At 41.3% G+C, this 22,507-nt stretch overlaps 1 protein-coding gene across 1 annotated transcript in view; it reads right to left on the bottom strand.

The window, feature by feature from the left end:
• The window catches only part of ccdc102a (coiled-coil domain containing 102A), a 181,332-nt gene that overhangs the window by 64,241 nt on the left and 94,584 nt on the right, over positions 1-22,507 (bottom strand). Inside the window, 5 exon segments of the mRNA XM_034160582.1 lie at positions 2,833-2,909; positions 2,912-2,992; positions 2,995-3,040; positions 15,083-15,199; positions 19,148-19,256. Of these exon segments, the coding sequence (XP_034016473.1) occupies positions 2,833-2,909; positions 2,912-2,992; positions 2,995-3,040; positions 15,083-15,199; positions 19,148-19,256 (430 nt within the window).

Genomic DNA, 22,507 nt, shown 5'->3' with positions numbered 1-22,507 from the left:
CCTTACTATATTCGCAGGGTGGAAGAAAGCAGTCCTCGTAATATCTCTAATATGGAGGTCAAAGGACAACGTAGGATCAAAAATTACCCCAAGGTTCCTCCTTCTGTCATGTGATGTATGACACACGAGCCTAGGCTGAGCGTTAGCTGGTCAAATTGATGCCGATGTCTCACTGGACCAAGAACCATCATTTCAGGTCTTCTCAGAGTTTAAAAGTAGGAAGTTGCTAGACATGCATCTCTCACTGATACAAGGCAATCTTCTAAGGATTTTATGTGGATGAGATTACCAGCAGTTATCGGCATGCATAACTGAGTATCATCAGCATAGCAGTGAAAGGTAACCCCAAAACGCCGCAATATGTGCCCAAGGGGTGCTATATAAAGGGAGAAAAGCAGGGAGCCTAAGACGGACCCCTGTGGAACCCCAAATTTCATGTCACTAAGGTTAGAGGTAGTGTTATTGTACAAAAGTTGCCATTAATGCAGATAAACTGTCCGGAATTAGATGTTTTTAAATGACACCATGAGTGAAAAGTGGTTAACATTTCATGTCTCCTGCCCACTGAGTCGATGCACATTGAAACTAAATCACACTTTTTTTTTTCTTCTTTGCAATAGCAGCTCACAGCTCGTGTCGCAGACCGAACGGTTCCCCTAAAAATCAGTTTGCCCTGCCTTCACTGCGCATGCGTCATTTCTGTGCGTCAGCCAATTATCACTTCATTTTTCTTCAAACTGCACTACATTCATCATCTATCTCAGCAACAGATATCTGAAGCTTTTGTGCAACAATAATTTCCACAAAAATTCAGCATTATTTCAGAATAAAAGATGGAGGAAGTGATCAGAGCACAGCAGCCAAAGGAGCTGCTGCTGCTGCGTTCACTGTGCTTCCGTCATTTCAAAGTGTCAGTAGCTACTCACCGATTATTGCCTTGTTTCTGCTTAAAACGTCCTTGTTTATGCTTAAGACTGACTTTAGAATGATTTAAGAGGTTTTACCTTGTTATCTGATGGTTAATAATCACATTATTCCCTTTCCTTATCCGGCATTGGGTATAGAGATGCAGATGAGCCACTGTGGTCCCAAATGACGCATGCAGTGAAGGCATTTTTAGGGGGGGAATGTTCGGTCTGCGACACCGGTCTGCTCCCTTCTGCTGGGGAGGACTGAGCGCCTCACAGCGGTCTGATTATTGCAAAACACACAACAGGAACTAACATGTAATATTTTAGGTTTTACAGATGTTTTTGACAATTAAGCTTTACTCACTATGCCAGCAAAAAAAAAAAAATGTTTGCGAACTGAAAGTTAGCAGAACTACATTTGGCAGAAGTTAATTGGTCCGCTGATGGTTTTCAAAGTTAGCTGAAAAGGTAATCCGCTAACAAAAAAGTTAGCTTTGCTAATTAGCACACTAGCAGAACTGCGCCCGCTACTGTTCCTCTCTAATCTCCTTCATATACAGTCAGTTTTGAGAACTATTGCCTCCGCACATATTCCCATGGAGTACCATATTGTTTGTATTTCTTCATAATTCACGTAAATAAAGTCCAAGACATAATCAGTGTCTTGGGAATGTTCATGTATCCATCCCGATTTATCCGAAGAAAACTGGATGTAAAGTGATGATGTACATGTGCTACACTAAAGGGGGCATTATGTACTTCACACCATTATTTTTGCGTTTAGACTTTGATTTCTTTTAATTCATGATGTAGAGATTTCAATGTGAGTTTAAAGGGCATAATTACAGAAATTTTAATATACCAAGCCTGAATTTTTTTGTTTAGTTTTTGATGTCCTAAAAATTTGTAACATGTAAAAGCTCCAGCGCCAAACACTTTTTCACACCATTGAACAAAGACAAAAACATTAACATTCTCACCGATGGCCAATTTAAAGTTTCTAACTCACCTAACCCAACTGTCTTTAGAAGTGGGAGGAAGTGGAGGGAACCCACGAACGCACAGGGGAATGTGCAAGCTCCACGCAGAGAGAACCAGATGGGAAGTGATCCCAGGACCACTATGATGTACCAGTGCCAATTAGAGCCCCTACAGGAGACTCATTTCTTCATCCTCCTCCTGGTCGCTCCCACTGAAATTTGGACCATTACCGCCCACACCCGCAACGCGCGTGTTACACTTCCGCTCGTTCCCACAATGTGTGTTTTCAGCCCTACCCGCTCTCATGAAATGCTGAGAATTTATGCTCGCACAGCAATAAACATGCATTGATTTTGTGTCTCCTCCTCTGTTGCAGCAGAAAACACGTCATTTTAGACTATTCAGCAAGAGATTTATGGGGTTTGTTTGTCATGTCTTAAAGATGGTTTCATATATGTGTGCCATATACAGGCATGCAGTGGCTGCACCTGTGTACCTGCTCTGGTGCTCTTCCCATCTGCTGCTCCTGTTAAATTAAAGACCTTTGATTTAAGGTGAAAGTAGCATGTGGACACCGCACACTTTTACACAATTCTCCTTTGTTGTGCGAGTCATTCTGTCAATTCCAAACCCACAGTGATTTTCTTTTAGCCACCCACTCCCACTCGTAGCAAAGTTCTAAGCACCCTAAGGTTTGCATTGGGTTCCATGGGACCCAGCGAGACCAAATCCTAATGGAATGCTCTAGTGCCAATGATCCTGCTGTCACCTACAGCAGACAAGTGCTCTTTAAATACTTTTTTTGTCGTGTAAAATACATAAAATGTCACTTTGACTCTCCAAAATCTGAAGTCTGGTACTAAGGTCTTTGTACTAGTATGACCTGCTTCTGCAAGAAAACCAAAGACCTAAAAATGTGAATTTTTCGTGTCCGACCCACCTTGTTCCGCTCAAAGAGCTCGCTCTGTATGGCTTTGAGGTCTGTGTCAAGTGCTGAGGCAGCCTGCCGGCGTTTTTAGCAAGTTGTTCCTCCAGATCTTCAGCCTGTGCCCTCAGTTTCTTGTTGTCCCTCTCCAAAGCCAGTTTTTCTGTCTCCAAACACCCCTGCGACCCCACTCTGCTGCATTCTCTACCTGGAGTCTCTCCATCTGAACAACAGAAACAAAGACAAAAGAACATTAAAAAAAAAACATGATCTCAATGGAAGACAATAACATCTTAATGAGGATCTCCACTGCCTCTTATTAATTACAACCCCGAAACAGAAAAGTTGGAATGTACAGAAAATGAAATAAAAAATGCTGATTATTACATTTATTTAATTATTTATTTTTACCAGAGGCCATCAAATATGGCCATCAGCAGGGGGTAGCATCAAATTCTGGGCCCTAGGTACTAGCCATATTGAAAATCCCCCCACACACACTGTTCTTTTTATTAACGCAAACATTTTCTAGAAAATGGTGCAATTTGGTCCCCCAGACCCCCCAACTCAATATAGCTAGCTTTCAAGCTCACCTCTCTTTTCAAAGAATTTGGTTAGCAGCTGCTTTCCCTCATTTAGTTTTCTTTCCCTGTCCTTTTTTCTCTTCTTTTTTGAAACCGGACTTTGATTTTTTTTTTTTTTTTTTAGGAAAGACATATTTTATTTCAGCCTAAACACTAGGGCTGCCAACTAACGATTATTTTACTAATCAGGTCATCGGTCGATTATTTTTTCGATTTTTTTTTTTTTACTACATGTGAGTTTTGCCATTATTTCTTTAAGTGAGTTATTATTAAAAGGCCTTCCTCATGCAACATCAACGTTTGACCTTGTAACAAAGTTATGTTATATTCTCATCAAAACATACCTGGAGTAGTGTTTTGTTTTATTTTGCACATACATACATCACCGACACACCACAAAGAGATTTCTATCAGGTTTCACCTGATTATGGAGCATTTTTAGATGCCTACAGCAACTATCTCAACCACTGACAACATATTACAGCAAGAGTCCACGAAAGTATTTTAAAGGCCTGGACTAAAGTGTAATATGTTCTATTTAATAAGATATTTTCATGAAAAAAGACACAAATGTGCAGTTTACTGCATTTTATTTTTTCTTGTGTAAAAACACAGCTTAGATGGTGGTTTGACCAAAACAAATTGTCATTAAACTTAAATAAACAGAGATGAAGTGGAGGTTTAAGAGTCACTAGGTGTTCACAGGAAACATTTATTTCTATATTTATTATGTTCATTGTTAGTTGGTTTAATCTTTTCTGTTTTGTCAGATTCTTTTTGTCCGTTTCTCTAAAACTGCATAATGGCATATTAGTAATTATTACTATTATGTTGTTGTTGCTATTATTATTATTATTGATATATAAATAAAATAAATGAATAAAATATTACAATTGTAATACATTTGACTCTTTTACAACAAACACTGAGCCATGGATTATTATACAGAAAACAAATGTGCTGACAGCTGCAACAGCTTAATGCTAACTTCAACATTGAAAACGCCATAGACATGCTAACATGTTAGCATCGGCCCGTTTTAAGTTATAAATACATCTATCAACTGTTTCAGGAGACCATAACAGGTCAGATTAACATAAAAAGGTAAATATTACTCACAGACATATCCTCTTTGGTGTTTTAGTGGGGAAAAAATTAAGATTAAGCGAAAATGAAACACTGAATCAACAAAGCACCAGATTGAAGCACTACTTTGATCTGCGAATCACTGCTTCGATTGGTTCAAGGTTCGAAGCAAGCCACGCTGCAGAAACGGTTGATTTATATGGAAGAAATGAAACATTGCGGGTAAAACAAAGTTATTTAACAACTAACTGATGACTAAATTAGTTAACTATTTTAATAATCGATTAGTTGTTTCAGCACTACTAAACACCTCTTTCTGTGAGATCCCGTTTGGGATGTGTGTGTATGTATGCCTCTGCGCCTGGACTAAACCATTGTACAACTGCAGGGGTGGAAGGGCCTTCAGAGATCTTTCAATATTATTGTTAGAGCAGAATTATGTTTGCAACATTTATACATTCATTCTAATTATATTCTTTTACACATGAATTGTATGGATATTAATAACATGCAACACAAAATGTATTTAATGTCAGTTTTTTGTGGGGCTCCCCCATGCTCTGGGCCCTGGTACATAGTACCCTTTTACCCCCCAGTCCGACGCCCCTGGCCATCAGTTATCATGAAGGCTTTGCAGACAGTGCTTCTTAAATATTTTTTTTTAAACATACCACTGTTCCGGATTTTTTTTGAAACGTGTTGCAGGCATCCATTCAAAATCAGCAAATATCTGCACAAAACAAAGTTTATCAGGTGAACATCAAATATCTTGCCTTTGTGGTGTATTAAATTGAATACCGGTTGATGTGGATTTGTCCATTTGTCGATCTGTCCGTGTTCAGCATAACTCCAGTCAATTACTGCCAGAGTCTTCAAATTCACATGGAACATTCTTGGGACACAGACCTTGGACAAATTCAAAGGATGGCTAACCCTGACCTATTTTAAGAGGTTAAAAGTCCCTATTTATATGTTCTGAATCAAGCAAATCTGTTTGTTTTGTTTTTTTTTTGAGGGGGGCCAGGGATGACAGCCAATCAGAGTAGAGCTGCACCATGACATCAGTGCCTGGTGTCTGATGCTCCAAAACCGCTTTGTTTACGGTTAAATATTATACAAATATGCATGTCTATGAGTTCAATAGTATGAATATTTCATGAGATGAAAGATGGAAGTTTACATTCAACAATATTTTTAGAGAAGCTACAACCCAATTCCAATGAAGTTGGGACATTGTGTAAAGTGTAAATAAAAACAGAATACAATGATTTGCAAATCCTCTTCACCTATATTCAACTGAATTCACCACAAAGGCAAGATATTTAATGTTCAAACTGATAATCTTTATTGTTTTTGTGCAAACATTTGCTCATTTTGAAATGGATGCCTGCAACACATTTCAAAAATGCTGGGAGAGTGGTATGTTTACCACTGTGTTACATCACCTTTCCTTCTAACAACACTCAATAAGCATTTGGGAACTGAGGACACTATGTTTGCAGGTGGAATTCTGTCCCATTCTTACTTGATGTACGACTTCAGTGTTCAACAGTCCGGGGTCTCTGTTGCCGTATTTGCACTTCATAATGCGCCACACATTTTCAATGGGCGACAGGTCTGGACTGCAGGCAGGCCAGTCTAATACCCGCACTCTTTTACTATGAAGCCATGCTGTTTGTAACACGTGCAGAATATATATATATATATATATATATATATAGCACAGATAGCAATAAACAACTGCAAATTAAATTAAAAAGAAGACAATGCTCATACTACCAAGGGTATTTTAGCACTGCGTTCTTTTTATTTCAATGCAGACAGTACAACCAAACATATTTCATGTTTTTTTATTTAATTTTTTTCGGTCAACTTCATTTCATTTATTAATGCAACAGAACCAAAATAAATAAATAAGTTTTATAAAAATGGTGTGGTGCTGAAGCATTTATCACTGTCATGTTGCCACTTAAAACATGCTTCATCATTGAGGATACCAAGCGTTGAAACGTTTCAGATGTTATTTTGTCCCATTCTCCTTGCAAACTCGTCTTAATGTGTCCATGCGTATGAGTTGGTCATTATTGCATTTTTCATTTCAAATCCTCCACACATTCTCTACTGAGACAAGACAGGCCAGCAGGCAGACCAGTACCTGCATGCTCTTCTCATGCAGCTATGCTATTGTAATGTGTGTGTGGCAGAATGTGGTATTGCATCATCTATTTGAACCATGCATGGACAACCTTGGAAAGTTGTTGTCTTGAAGGCCACATATTTTGCTCTAAAATCTCAATGTGCTTTTCTGCATTAATGCTGCCATCACAGAAGCATAAATGACATTTGCCAAGAGCACTGACACAACCTCATACCAAGACAGGACACATGCGTTTGGACTTCTTGCTAATAACAGTCTGGATCGGTGTGGGCATGAAGTGTGCGATGAAGGGCCAAGATGGTGCAGGTTTTCCTAGCAACCAGTCTCCTCAGCAGGTGGTTTTACTGATAAGCTCTTCCCTTTACTTAACTAAGTCCCAATCATTGGCAGCATGATGACTTACTGCTTAGCACTGTTGCCTCACAGCAAGAAGGTCATGGGATCGAATCACACCTGTTGTCTTTCTGTGTGGAGTTTGCATGTTCTCCCCATGTTTGTGTGGGTTTCCTCCGGGTGCTCTGGTTTCCTCCCACATTTAAAGACATGCAGGTTAGATGAATTGGAAACTTTATAATTGCCCAGATCTCCCTTGCAAAGAGATGCTGATCTCAATAGAAAAACCTGGTTAAATAAAGATTAAATCTGCTGAGGTCATCGGTAACAAGAACCATTTCAGCCCTTCATGCCCACTGCTGGTGTGGATGGTCCTGTCTCTGGCCCGGAACACACGGTGTCCAACCTAGATGCCTCAGAGTAAAGAGAAGTAGATGCCACTCCTGGACAAGATTAAAGCTTGGTCTTTACAAAGTAACGTTATAAGTGGCATTTGTGAATATAACTCCATCTTCTTGTGCTTGACATGTTTTCCCAATAGTGCAGCAGATAAGTGAATATTTACAGAGGAATCCTTCAAATGGTCATGTAAGCACCAAATTTGGCACAAATACTCCTTAGACATAACTCTTTTGAAAAAGCAGAGTGTCCACTTGAATTCTCAATGGCAGCCAGGTAGAGGTCAATTGAAGATTACACAAAGGTCAAAACTTAAAAATACTCAAATTATATGAAAGGTGTTCCATATTTGTCTGATCATAAAGATTTCAAAAAGGCATAGTTTGGACCATCTATGAACTGACGTCTTTGGAGTTATGGGGTAAGAAATAGTAAAAATGCTGAGGAAAGGTCACTTTCCGTTGGTACAGGGTCAAAAGTTAAAGGTTGCTCCAGTTTTGGTAAAAGGATAGATATTAAGGGCATGGAAGACTACAATGAATTCTGGAAGTGATCCGAAACGGAGTCCGGATTGTGGATCAAGTTTCACCTTATATAGGCTTTAAAGGATTACGTCAAAATTACTTCACAGATTCTCACCAAATTTTCACCACATAATATATTAGGCTTTGGAAGATGACAGTAAATTTTGGAGGTGATCCAGATCTGGATCCTTGATCAAGATTTCACTTGAAGGATTACGTCAAAACTACTTCATAGATTCTCACCAAATCTGCACCACCGATAGATATTACGGCATGGAAGATTACACTGAATTTTGTAGGTGATCCAGATCTGGATACGGATTCTGGATCAAGATTTCCCGTCATATGGGCTTTGAATGATTATTTCAAAACAACTTCATGGATTCTCATCAAATTTGCACCACAGATAGATATTGGGGCATGGAAGACTGCACTGAATTTTGGAGGTGATCTGGATACGGATTCTGGATCAAGATTTCACTTTATATAAATTTTGAAGGATTACGTCAAAACTACTTCATGGATTCTCACCAAATTTGCACCACAGATGCACCTACTTACTGGCTCATTGGACACTATTCCAGGAAAGGTTTTTAAAGAGGTTTTTAACAGTGTGGGTCCGAGCTTGCTCTCTTTATCAATAGCTGCCTCAGCTCCGGGACAGTTCCAGCCCATTTTAAACATGCTGTAGTTAGGCCTCTCTTAAAAGCCCAACCTAGATCCCTTAGTTTTATCTCATTTTAGACCAGTATCAACTTATCGTTTTTATCTAAGGTTTTAGAAAGTTGTTTTTAATCAGTTGCAATTGTTTTTAGAACACAACTCTGTTTTAGATAAATTTCACTCGAGTTTTAGATCTCACATAGCACTGAGTCAGCGCTTTTAAAAGTACAAAATGACATTCTTTTATCGTTGGACTCTAAGAAACCTGTGCAGCTGGTGATGTTGGATCTAATAGCTGCGTTTAACTGTGGACCACTCAATCCTCCTCACACATCTGTCCCAGCAGGTTGGCCTCCGGGAGACTGTCCTGGAGTGGTTTCAGTCTTATTTGACCAACAGGACTTTCAGGGTGATGGTTAATGACCTCTCCTCCTCCACAGTTCCTCTGACCACTGGTGTTCCCCTAGGGCAGTATCCTTGGACCGCTTTTGTTCTCTTTGTACATGCTTCCACTGAGTTCAGTCATCACTAAATACAATCTTCAGTTTCATTTTTATGCTGATGACCTTCAGATTTATATGCCAGTTGTGCCTAATAATACAAGTGCTTTGGACTCCATACATAACTCTTAAGGATATTAAGGACTGGCTGGCTCAGAATTTTCTGCACCTTAATGAAGCCAAAACAGAGTGTATTCTGTTTGGAGCTAAAACTAACTCTGACCCAGATCTTGGCTCCCTGGCTCCTTATCGTAGGGCTGTGGTAAGGAACCTTGGTGTGCTGTTTGACGACTGTTTAAAATTTGAGAAACAAATTGACAGTGTGGTAAGAGCCAGTTTTTTTCCAGCTGAGACTCTTGGCAAAAGTCAAACCCTTTCTAAGCCAAAAGAACCTTCAAAAGGCTATGCATGCTTTTATCAGCTCCCGGATTGACTATTGCAATGCACTCTATGTTGGTATCACTCTAGGCTCCCTAAATCGACTCCAACTGGTCCAGAATGTTGCTGCTCGCCTGTTGACCAACACCAGGAAGCACAGCCACATCACTCCTGTACTTTATTCCCTGCACTGCCTTCCAGTCCGTTTTAGAGTTGATTTTAAACTGTTAATGTTTGTTTTTAAAGCTGTAAATGGCATTGCACCTCTTATTTATTTATGTGACCTGTTAAAAACACACACCCTGTCAGAGCACTTCAGTGTGCTGACCAAAACTTTCAGGAGGTTCCCAGGTCCAGGTTCAACAATGGAGAGACCGTTCTTTTGCAGTAGCAGGTCCTAAGTTGTGGAATGCATTACCTCCTGAACTGAGGTCCATTAATAGTTTGCCTCTGTTTAAAGCTAAGTTAAAAACGTACTTGTTCAGGCAGCTTTTTGCACACAATTGCTTTGACACTTTTTTGTCTATTTTTATTCTATTTGGATGCTCTTATTATGCTTTTATGTGTGTTTTTTCATACTGTTCTTTTTATTTTATCTTTAGTTGGTGCTATTGGAAAGGATCCGGATTGGCGGACGTCCGAAATCTCAGATTGCTCTTGTAATTATTATCATTATTATCATCATCATCATTATTCATAATGTTGTTATAATGTTATAATTGTTATTGTTATCAGCATTATTTTTATATTGTTTATTTTATTATTATTTCTACTTTGTCATTTGATTCTGAAATGGGCCACAATGGAAATAAGTGTTTCACTTTCTTGTGTCATCCATATATTTTTAACATATTATATTATACACATATAATATTATGCACTTACATTAAACTTACTAAATAAAATCATGCACACACACTTTTAAGATACAGATAATATAACATCCCTTGCTAGAATAGCGTGCAAGTCCAGAATGTAATGATCAATGTCCATTGTTCAGTGTTGTTAGCTAAGATTCGTAGTTTCTCCCAAAATATTCGTCCTATCAATGTTCCTTTTTCGCAGTGTTCATGCTTGACCCAAATTGCACAAGCATACCAAATGGCAAGCGTCAGCTCTCCACAATTAATCCGTGATTGAAGTTATACACATGCATGCCCTTTTGGGCTTTTCTGAATTCTGCCGCAAGCAGGCTTTTATTTATATACCACCACAAACAGACACAATGGCAGAAGACATCAAATGCACTACACGTCTCACTCATGGCAATGAAACATAACACTGAACCAAACTCATTAACTAACTGAACTACAAAAACACAATAAACCAATAACATTAATGAACATGAACCACAATAACATTTAAAACCCCAAAACCCTGAACCCCCACGGTGCAATGTGGCACAATGTCCATTGTTCACTGTTGTTAGCTAATATTGGTAATTTCTCCAAAAATATTAGTCCAATCAACTTTCCATTTTTGCAGCGTTCATCCTTTGATCCAAAATACATAAGCATACCTAACAGCAAATGTCAGCTCTTCCAGTTTCTCTGTGATCGAAGCCATACGCACAACACACGCAAGCATTACGCACACAGAGGCCACTTGCTCTATAATGGGATTTGTTGACAAACTGGAAATATCAGAGTAGGCAGATGCTAGTATGCATACTAACATCTGCGAAATGTCTTGTAAATAAGTTCAGAGGTGTTATTAGGTTCCAAAACAGCATTTTCAGTTTTACAAGTGTTTATTTCTCACTAGCCTTTACGTAATATATAAGAAACATGTATATAAACACACAAACAAAGTGATTTTGGAGAGACCTGCCACTGTTGTCACAGTGCAGCTCTACTCTGATTAGCTGTCATGCCTGCCACTCAAAACAAAACTGAACAGACTGAAACAGAATGTGACATTTTGACCTCTTAAAATAGGTCAAGGTTAGCCATCTTTGAACTTGTCCAAGGTCTGTGTCCCAAGAATGTTGCCTGTAAATTTGAAGACTCTGGCAGTAATAGGACAGGACCTATGCTGAGCACAAACAAAAGGATGGATGCAAAGCCTTCGCAATACTCGATAGCCATATTTGATGGCCTCTGGTAAAAGTGAAATGAAGCTGAACGCGCAAAACTGAATTATCTATGGTTTATTCTGTCTGAAATGAAATCAAAGTAAATGTAAGATTCAGTGCAGATTTTTTTTTTTTTTTTTTTGGGGGGGGGGGGGGGGGGCGGCATTTTCCATAGTATACCAAGTTTTTTTCGGATGAGGTTGTGAAAAAACCAAGCCGTGCTTTCGTGCATCCCAATCATAAGTGGTGTGAAAACCAAAAACCTGGTGGGTGTACGTACTCAGCTGAAAATATATTTCAAGCTGGAGTGCAATACAGTGTGTGCTCTCCCAGGCAGCAGTGCATGTTGGTAATCCAAAATACACTTCCAAAGTGCACCTCAACATATCAGTGGTGTCTGCAGTGGGAATGATCACAGAGGACCCACTCAAACAGGCCACTCAAATGTAGGCTGACATCTATAACAGCTACATTCAGACATCAGTTTGAGCTTTTTCGTTATGTTCAGTCTGTGACAGGAGATTTGTCTCAAAACAGTCTACAAGAAAGCTGCAGATCATATTTGCATTTACACTGGTGTCTATTTGTCATGATTGTTAGCGGGTGGGGGGGGGTGGGGGGGTCTGGTAACAAGCTACAGATTGTTTCAAAGGAAGAATTAACTCAGGTATTTTTTCATACTCTTCAATCATGCAACTGTCAATGTTTCCTTTTAATAACCCTCAAAATGCAATATTCATCAACAGTGTTTGTGGACCGCATTACTTTGTTGGTGTACATTACAATGGAATATTCAATGGACAGTGCATGCTTCTGTGGAATAAAAGTTATTTCAAGTTGGATGCAAAACTTGGTAAAAAGCGCTTCATTCATCATTCCCATGTTGTCCTGAAATGCTTGTTAATTAATTCAAGTGAAACATTATACCCCCATCACACTAGAGGCCGACTGAGCCCAAATCCCTCAGAATGAAAATTCAACCCACATTCCGGAAGTGTCAAGGTGCATTCGCTTACGTCGGACAGCATTCTCAGTCGTGCGGCCGCCCAAATGTTTTGCTCATGTACAAAACACTTGTGGTGCAGTCAAAGTGGAAAAATATGGAACAGCAGTCGAGGTGGACTCTAACTGCAGCCTGACTGCGGTCTAACTACAACCCCAATTCCAATGAAGTTGGATGTTGTGTAAAATGTAAATAAAACAGAATACAATGATTTGAAAATCCTCTTCAACCTATATTCAGTTGAATACAGCACAAAGACCAGCAGTAAGGATGTAAAGAGTCATATTCAACAACACCAATTGTCAGGGATCTTCCACACAGTACCATCCACCCCATGGGTGCTTGCAGCAGCTGGACAACAGGACACCCAATCACACAGTTCAGAGAGTCTGAAATGTGCAGCATTGTCTGACTGGCACCACACACATGCGAGGACCATGGTGTGATCAGGTCATATCTGGGGTGGGGAAGACCATGAGAGGCAGGGAGAGTGACTTTGGGGGGGGGGGGGGGGCACAAGCAACGGACGGGCTGGTAGGCCGATGTGTAATACTTTCATATCAGCATCTGCCTTGACACTTCTCAGAATTACATATGATATCCAGTATATGGCCTGATACATGTAGTCCAGGACAGTCCTCCTGACTGTGGGTGTACTGTGATGCATTGTGGGCTGGGGGCTATCATTGCTGCACCGGGTAATGACGCATGTACGTGTCAGTGATCTAATGGCCACAGTAACCTGATCACAGGTGTACATGCACTGCAGTGATGTGATAGCCAGTGGGCCCTGGTTTACATGTCATCATTTCATAGGTTGGATGTCATTCAACATCCAACAGAGACACACGGCAGGTCTCCAAAAGACAGTGGACTGCAGCACTCGCTTTGCCATGCCCCTCCCCTTAATTTCCCTCCACCCAGACTTCGGGTGGCGTGCAAACCTCAGTTATACAGCATTCAAGGTGTATTCGTAATATTCTTACTGCAATTCAACAGCATTCTTGGTATTTGTACTATGTTGTAACTACATTTGGACTGCAGTCGAGAGCTGATGCACACAGAATTGTGCACGACTGAGTTGGGGCTGAGCGCAGTCTGGGTATGCAGACAGCTGTCCGACGAAATTCTTATTCCCCTCGTAGATGTATCAGAAATTGTGGCTGTTTAGACATTCCGCCTGAATCGGCTTGGCTCATGTTCATTTCGTACGAAGTGTGACGGGGCCTTTAGACTTATACAGAAAGACAGCCGTTTCGGAGCATTTGTCACCATCTTGGGCTATTTTGTTCAAGCAAACAGCTGGCGTTACGCTGCCTGTTTACTGTGCTTGGCAATCACCGCGTCGCTATTTGCGTAAATTAGACTTCTGGTCTATTTTGGCTCCACCTAGCTGGCGGCAGAGCGACCATTGTCTCTTGCCGCTGCAAAACACCCACTCTGACTGAAAATGAACGGCAAGATGTCACTTTGCCTCTGTCGCTTGTAGCTAATGTGATCACGTTCCTGAGTAACTCAAAAGGAACGAGTAATGGAACAAGTTACTTTCCACAGAGAATACGGAAGTGAAATATTTTTTAAAGTAGTGAGTAATATGTAATATGTTACACTTTTGAATACCAACCCCAACACCATTAATCAGCCTGATGAATTTTCTTCAGAAGAGTTGAGCCTGGTTCACACGACAGGATTTTAAATGATCTTTGGGTTTCCAAAACCTGAGAGACCACACACGTGAAGATTAAAAAATCATGGATCTAACAGGTTGGTCATACAGTATGTGGTGTTCAGCCACACGGTAAGAACACACCACCACACACGAACAGATTTCACACACAAACATTCACGGCTCAGACAGGAAATCTCACAAAGTCTCTTGAGATTAAACGTGACTTCAGAGTAAACAAACGGAGGTACTTTGTGGACTATTTAAAACAGAGGGGAAAAAAATAATACAAAATGAAAAGAAAAGGCGTTCTTTAAAGGAGTGGAGACAGCGCGACCACCGGACTTTCTGGTAAGTCAGAACAGCTGTTTTGATTTTATTTTCCGCTCCGCACGTCCGTCACCTCGCTTTCCGATTGGCTACACGTCACATTCAGCAGGCTGCGTGCTCGTTTTGGTTGGAGGACACAACACACGCTGCAATATCGGGCCAAAAAAATCCATGTTGAATATCCCCGATTTGCGATTGGAGCGCTCCTGACATCCTTCAGAGCACATCAGAGCGCTCTTAACACACCACACACGGGAGGAATATCAGATAAGATTATCTTTAGCATCATCACGATTGTCGGGGCATCCTTAAGATTGTCGGAAGGGGAAGATCGGGTCCGATATTGGCCTAATTATCCTGCCGTGTGAACCCGGCCTTACACAATGCCTGCTTTATAATCCTGGGGTCTGCCCTGCTAATAGACTAAAGCATAGGTTGCCTCTACGAGTCCAGATGTACATGCCAGTCCTCCTCACAGCACCATGGGTTCCCTTCATTTCTTCCTCCTCAGTGATGTCAGCAGTTCCTGCATCCTGTGCCTCATTCTTAGATCGTCCGTTTCCTCACCTCTGCTCGCAGTTCTGCCAATTTCTTGTCCATACTGGTTCGAGCTCCTAGTTCATCCTCCAAATCTTCAGATATGCGTCCGAGTTCGTCCTGGTGCATTTCCTTCAGTAGGTTCAGCTGGACAGCATTGGAAAGCGTGAAAAGAAAACAAATAGCTATTAAAAGCTATAGATCTGACAGCGTTAGGAAATGAATTAACTTGTGAACTCCACCTCGGGATTAAGATGCGATGTGTTTTTTTGGGTTGAAATTTACATTAAAGGCTGCAGGTGAGTTGGTGTTTCAGGATGTGCTAAACATTATTAGAGGACCCTACTTATGAAAGACAATCTGCTTTTGCTCATTGTTCTCGTTAGGGGGCTCCACAACAGTTCAATCATTTCCATCTCACCCTGTCCTTGTGTCTTCTTCTGTCTCAACAACCACCTTCGTGTCCTCCCTCAGCACATCCATAAACCTCCTCTTTGGCCTCCCTCTTCTCCTGCTGCCTGGTAGCTCCATCCTCAGCATCCTTCTCCCTATATACCCTGAGACCCTCCTCTGCACACGCCCAAGCCATCTCAATCTTATCTGTCGACTTTGTCTCCAAACTGTCCTACCTGTGCTGTCTTTCTGATATGTTCACTCTGAATCCTGTCCATTCTCATCTCTTCAAAAGAAAATCACAGCATATTCAGCTCTGCCTCCTATCTTTTATTAGTGCCACTGTCTCTAAGCCGTACAACACAGCTGGTCTCACTACTGTCTTCCATCTTTCCTCTTCACTCTTGCAGATATTCTTTGGTCAAAAATCACTGATGTCACCTTTCTCCACCCTGCCTGCACTCTCTTCTTCACCTCTCTACCACTCTCTCCATTACTTTGGACAGTTGATTTCAATATTTAAACTCATCTACTTTCACCACCTCTACTCCTTGTTACGGAACTATTCCACCAGGGTCATTTATACACATGTAGTCAATCTTGCTCCTACTCATTTTCATTCCCCTTCTCCACAGTGCATCTCCTCATCTCCAGGCTCGACTCAACCTGCTCTCTAAAAACATCATAGTCCATGGAAACTCCTGTCTGATCTGATCCATCAACCTGTCCATCACCACTGTGGACAAGAAAGGACTCAGAACCGATCCTTGACATAATCCCACCTCCACCTGGAATTAATCTGTCATTTCTACTGCGCATCTCACCGCTGTCACACTATCCTTGTACATATCCTGCAGTACCCTCACATACTTCTCTGCCACTCCAGACTTCCTATTCTCTTGGCACCTGTCTTAAGCTTTCTCTAAATCCACAAACACACAATGTAACTCCTTCTGGAATCTCTGTACTTCTCCATCAGAACAAACATTGCATCTGTCATGCTTTCTCTGCATGAAATCATATTTCTACGTGCAGATCTTTACCTATTTATGCCTTTCCCTTAGGTTTTGTAACTTATGCTGCATCTCCTTGTACTAGTGTCTACTTTTATCATTACTCCAACTATTCAAATTTTTTTTGGGTAACCTTTTAATTCTTATACTTTCCTGAACATCTTCATTCCACCACCAAGTCTGTTTGTCTTCATTCCTCTGTCTAGATGTCACATCCCTCACATTACATCTGCAGTAATTGTTGAATGACTCCACTACCATCCAGTGTCTCTTTCACCTCCTCCCTGAATTTCACACAACAGTGTTCTTCCACCATCTGATACTTGGTTCAGCACTCACTGTCTTCGTCTTCACCTCCAAAGCCACCCTTCAAACCACCACTCAATGCTGTCGAGATACATTCTCCCCTGCCACCACCTTACAGTCTCCAATTTCTTTTAGGCTGCATCAGAAACAAAGAATGTAGTCCACCTGTGTGCACCTTCTGCTACTCTTATCCATCACCCTAGACTCCTCCTTCTTAAGTATTCCATCCTTTTGTAAAATCTTTCACCAATCTGTCCTTCCATATTCCTGTCGATATCACATCTACCAATTACTTCCGTATCACCTCTGTTCCCGTCACCAACATGCCTACTGAAGTCTGCTCCAATCACCACTCTTTCATGCTTGGGTTCACTCTCCACCACTTCATCTAACTCACTCCAGAAATCTTTCGCTGTGATCTGAAAACCAACCTGTGGGGCATATGCATTGATGACACTCATCATCATCCTTTCAATTTCCAAATTTTCACTCATCACCCTGTCAGATATTCACTCAATCTTCAACACACTCTTAACAACATTTCTGCTTCCATCCTCCAGCCAGCTTTCTCCCTTTACAAGTCATAGTGTCAACATTCAAAGTCCCAACTCCAACTTCGACAATTCTAGCTTTGCTCCTCTCCTTCTGCCTTCAGACACATACTCTGCCTCTTCTTCGTTGCCCAACAGCAGCCTAATATCGTCCTAGACCTACTGGACAACAGCACCCATGGTGGTCGTTGTTAACCCAGGCCTTGACTGAGCCAGTATAGATTGGAGAACTGAACCTATGAGCTATTGCTCTAGTCACAAGCCTGTTCCAGTAACCTTTTAGAATACACATACATTCTGTATTGTTGACACATTCTTGAGTTTGATACCCAAGACAAGGCCCATTCAGGCCAGACTTTGGTGAACTCAAACATACCTATGAACAGTTATAACTACTCTGAGCTGCTCATCTGTACAGCTTGATATGAACAAACTAAAATGTCTGCACTGGTGATGAAATAGACTATTTCAAAAGATGATGACTTCTGACAGTAAACACATGGCTCATTTCCAGAGATACTCATCTCCAGGATTCTGAAGCATATCTGCATAAGAGAGCTGCTGTTGCATCCTCCCTGCAGCCCCAGACTGCCCCCAAGTGGGGAAACACTGCCAAAACATGAGCTATGTTCCATTCTCCTCTGCTGACATGCACACAGAAAACACCAAGATGCAGTCAGCTCGACAAGTGCCGGAACAGACCATTTTTGTAATTTTTGCCTCTATACAAACAATCTACATGTTCTTGCGGTGTCGACTTTCAGCTTTAGGACAAAGGGTTTAACAACATCACGTTCACCTTTTAGACAAAACAGCTATTTTGATACAAAGTTCCACCATTTTCACAGGTGACAAGTAATGGAACAAACTAACTGTCACGATTATTGTTAACATAAATTCTCACTTTTACAGACGTTTTTTTAATAGACGAGGCAGCAAACAGTACCAAACAGAGTATGGCAGTCGTAAAGTCACATGGAGTTGGCAGTTCTCAAAATCTAAGTGACATTGTGCAAATCTAATAACATTTTGTAACTAAAGGATTTTTAACATCAGAAAACTTATCAAATCTAAGTTTGAGTCTCCCATGTGCCTTCTGGCAAACTGGAGATCAATTATCAGATCATCTTTTAAAGAAAATCCTTTTCTGCTCCACTCCACCATGAAGCTGGAAAATCGGTGATTAACATACAAAACTCTAGCTATGCATAAATTCTGGACTCACAGCCACAGAAGCCTTTATCTTATTCAGTCATGGGTGGCTTGGTGGCTTCCCTCACTACTTTCCTTCTTGCACAGTCATATAGAATTTGTGGAACTGCTGACTCCAGACAGAGATACTATACAGTACCAAATGCTCATGTATTTATCTCCGGACTTGTCAAGAAAACAGACTATAAAAGTGATGGTTGTGTGAACCATAATCCTTATATCTGGTGTGCTCCATTACGTATGGCCTTTGCAAATAAAGGGTGTTAAAAAATGAATTTCAAAATGATTAAGTGATTTTTTGGAAGAGCTGAAAGTCGACACTACAAGAACATGTGGGTCATTTCATTTCAAATCCATTGTGGTGGTGCACAGACACTAAATTACAAGCTCTGTCTCCTTGTTACTTGTGGAGATGACTGCAGTTTAGCAACACAAATGATCTTATGTTCATCTTTAAGAAAGAAAAAAAAAATCACAACAGCTAGAAAATAAAATTTAAAAAATGAAGGCTTGTGTGTGCGTGTCAGAAATTCCACCAGTTAGATTTGTTTAGGATTATACCAACAGTAGCGTCTCCAGTGCTCGGTGTGTATCCAGCCTACGGGTTTGATGGGTCTCACCTGTTTGAGGGCCTCCTGTTTGCTCTTGGTAAGCTCCTCATATTTCAGTTTCCACTGACTGAGCTCGGCCTCCAAACGTTCAATGTTTCGACTCAGAGTAAGCTTGTCTCTGTATAACACACAAAAACACAAAGATTTTCAATAACCAGACACATGGCTCAAGTGTCTGAGTGCGATGATGTCCTGTTTAGTTTCTGTACCTTTCTGTTCATTCACATGTTCTCCCTGCACACCTCAAGATCAGTCCTATGCTGAAAAAGCCCTGAGTCAAGTCATGAAGGTCTCTTGCCTGCCCTGACCATCGGCTTCATATTCTGACCTCGAATTCTTCCTGCTCTCATTTTGGATGACTCCTTTCCCATCCTCACTGAGGCCTGTATGGTTGTCTGTCTCACCGTTTGTGCCGTGAATCTGATTTTCAGTCGAGGTGACCCTGATCGTGTGGCTGATGATGCAACTTCAGGACGACCCCCCACCCCACCCCCCCACCCCCCACACACACAGGCGCGCACACCACCTCCCAAGCTGCTGTCTTGGTTGACACTCCAAGAGATTGTAACACCCACTTTACCGAGCCAGTGGGGACACATAATTCCAAATGAGTAATTATGAATTTGTATCCTTTTATGAATGATCAATAATGGTGAAACTCAAGATTCAGGAGTAGCAATGTGGGTTTCGTCCTGGTCATCAAACAACGGACCAGCTTTTTATCCTTCCAAGGATATTAGAGGGGTCTGCGGTGTATGACCAACCAGTCTAGATGTGTTTTGTGGATTTGGAAAAGGTGCATGACGGGGGTCCCTCAGGATATCTTGTGGGGGTGCTGCAGGAATACGGGGTACTGGTATCGTTGACTAAGCAGTCCCCCCCCCAAAATCAGTTAGCCCTGCCTTTACTGCACATGCATCATTTCTCAGTGTCAGCTGCGGTTCACCGATTATCACCTTGTTTCTGCTTAAAACTGACTTTACAATGATTTAAGAGGTTTTATTTTGTCATCTGATGGTTAATAATTACATTATTCCCTTTGATCATTTTGGGTATAGAGAGTCAGACTCAGACGCATGCGCAGTGAAGGCACAGTGAAGGCAGGGCGGACCAATTTTTAGGGGAGACCGCTCGGTCGGCGACACCAGATTTGGTGCAACGAGCGATCCGGTCTCTATATGACCAAATGAGGAGCTGTGTCTGCATTCTCTGCATTACATCAGACCTGTTTCTGGTGGGTGTTGGACTCTGCCAGGACTGCCCCTTTTCACCAATCCTGTTTGTGCTGTTTATGGACAGAATTTTAAGGCACAGTCAGGGGCTGGATGGTGTCCAGTTGGGTGACCTCAGAGTTGCAACTCTGCTTTTTGCATATGATGTGGTTCTGTTGGCTCCATCAGACAGTGACCTCCGATGCGCACTGAGCAGGTTTGAGGCCAAGTGTGAAGCGAGTGGGATGAGAATCAGCACCTCTAAATCTGAGACCATGGTCCTCTGTTGGAAAACAGTGGATTGCCCTCTTTGGGTTAGGGGAGAGTTACTGCCCCAAGTGGAGGAGTTTAAGTATCTTGGGGTGTTGTTCACGAGTAGGGGTATACTGGAGAAATTTACCAGTCAATTTGCGCTCCTATCCTCACCTATGGTCACGACCCTTTGAGTAAAGACTGAAAGAATAAGCTCATGGATACAAGTGGCAGAAATGAGATTCCTCCTTCAGGTATCTGGGCTTATACTGCTGGACAGGGTGAGAAGCTCAATTATCCTGGAGGGACTCGGAGTACAGCCACTACTTCTTCACATCATGAATGAATGAATGAATTGAATAATAAAAGTGGTGCACATTCACTGTGATAACACCGATTTATCTTCCTGCATACTAACTTCTACTAACTCTGCATCTCCAGTTTGTCAACAAATCTCTATTATAACAGCCAAGTGGCCTCTGTGCATGTGTATGCGTGCATGCTTTTGGCTTTGATCACGGAGAAACTGGGAAGAGCTGACATTTGCTGTTTGGTATGCTTATGTATTTTGGATCAAAGGATGAACGCTGCAAAAATGGAAAGTTGATTGGACTAATATTTTTGAAGAAAATAGCAATATTAGCTAACAACAGTAAACAATGGACATTGTGCTGCAATGCACCATGGGAGTTCAAGGTTTTGGGATTTTAAATGTTATTGTGGTTCATGTTAGTTTAACAGTGTTGTTAGCGATATTGATTCATTGTGTTTTTGTAGTTCAATTAGTTTAGTCAGTGAAGTGTCATGTTTTCATTACCATGAGTGAAAACTAGTGCATTTGATGTCTTCCACCACCGTCTCTGTTTGTAGGTGTGTAAAATTAAAAGTACCTGCTTGCAGCAGAAAGCAGAAAAAACAAAAAGCTCTGTGTGCGTGCATATTCGATCATGGACAAACTGGTGAGAGCTGACATTTGCCATGTGGTATACTTACATATTTTGGGTCAAGGATAAATGTAAAAAAAAGGAAAGTTGATAGCATTAATATTTTTGGAGAAATTATGGATATTAGCTAACAACAGTGACACAAGTTGGGACATGTCTATCTCGGCTTTCAGTGCTTACCAGTCGAGTGAGTATAAAAGAACTTGTGGAGAGCTGGACATGTCCCAACTTGTCCTCTAACACTCCGAAACGGAGGTGTTCCTTTGTCTCGCTTCATCAGCGAATCGGTCGTGACGCGCGAAGCTTCCGCGTGGCTTTCCATGACAAAATCTGTTGTTAAAAGTGAAATCTGCCGGAAAATGGCTGATGTTCAGGTCTTGTGATAACCAGAGAAAGAGCACACGACAGTCTCGTATCCACAGAGCTATCAGCTTAGAAATGATCCAGTGGTTTGTGCCGCATCGTCGCAGCTCGCAGCGCGGCGCACCGACCATCCTTAAAGGGGTCCTTAAACCTGTAGTTAAAGTCCTTATTCTCTGTGAAGCCCGTAACATTTTCACTGAAAGACAGATAAATTTTTCGAATGGTTTCCAGGTGCCAGTCTCTAACAGCTTCTGAAAAAATTCTGATGGAAAAAAAGTCCTTTTCATTCCGCCATTTCCAGACAATAAAAATCTGACGAGGGGGCGGGACCACTCCTTCCACAAGGCGTGCTCACAGGCGAATGACGTCACCGACAGGCGTGGAAAAACTCACGCATGCGCACAAGGGTTCAAGCATGTCTGACGTAAAAACATATGAATGAAATCCATATAGTTTTGAAAAAAATAAAAGGTACGATACTTTATGGACAGACCTCGTATTTTTGGGGATCTCCTAACAGTTTGCTTTATTGTAGACATTAAAAGTTAAGAGCCACATATTATTTCCAGTAATAATACATTAAGTGGCGTTAATGGGTG

Source organism: Thalassophryne amazonica, chromosome 2, assembly GCF_902500255.1.
Source record: "Thalassophryne amazonica chromosome 2, fThaAma1.1, whole genome shotgun sequence".
Taxonomy (NCBI): domain Eukaryota; kingdom Metazoa; phylum Chordata; class Actinopteri; order Batrachoidiformes; family Batrachoididae; genus Thalassophryne; species Thalassophryne amazonica.
The sequence above is the reverse complement of the archived record's forward strand: the minus strand, read 5'-3'. Positions and strand labels throughout refer to the sequence as shown.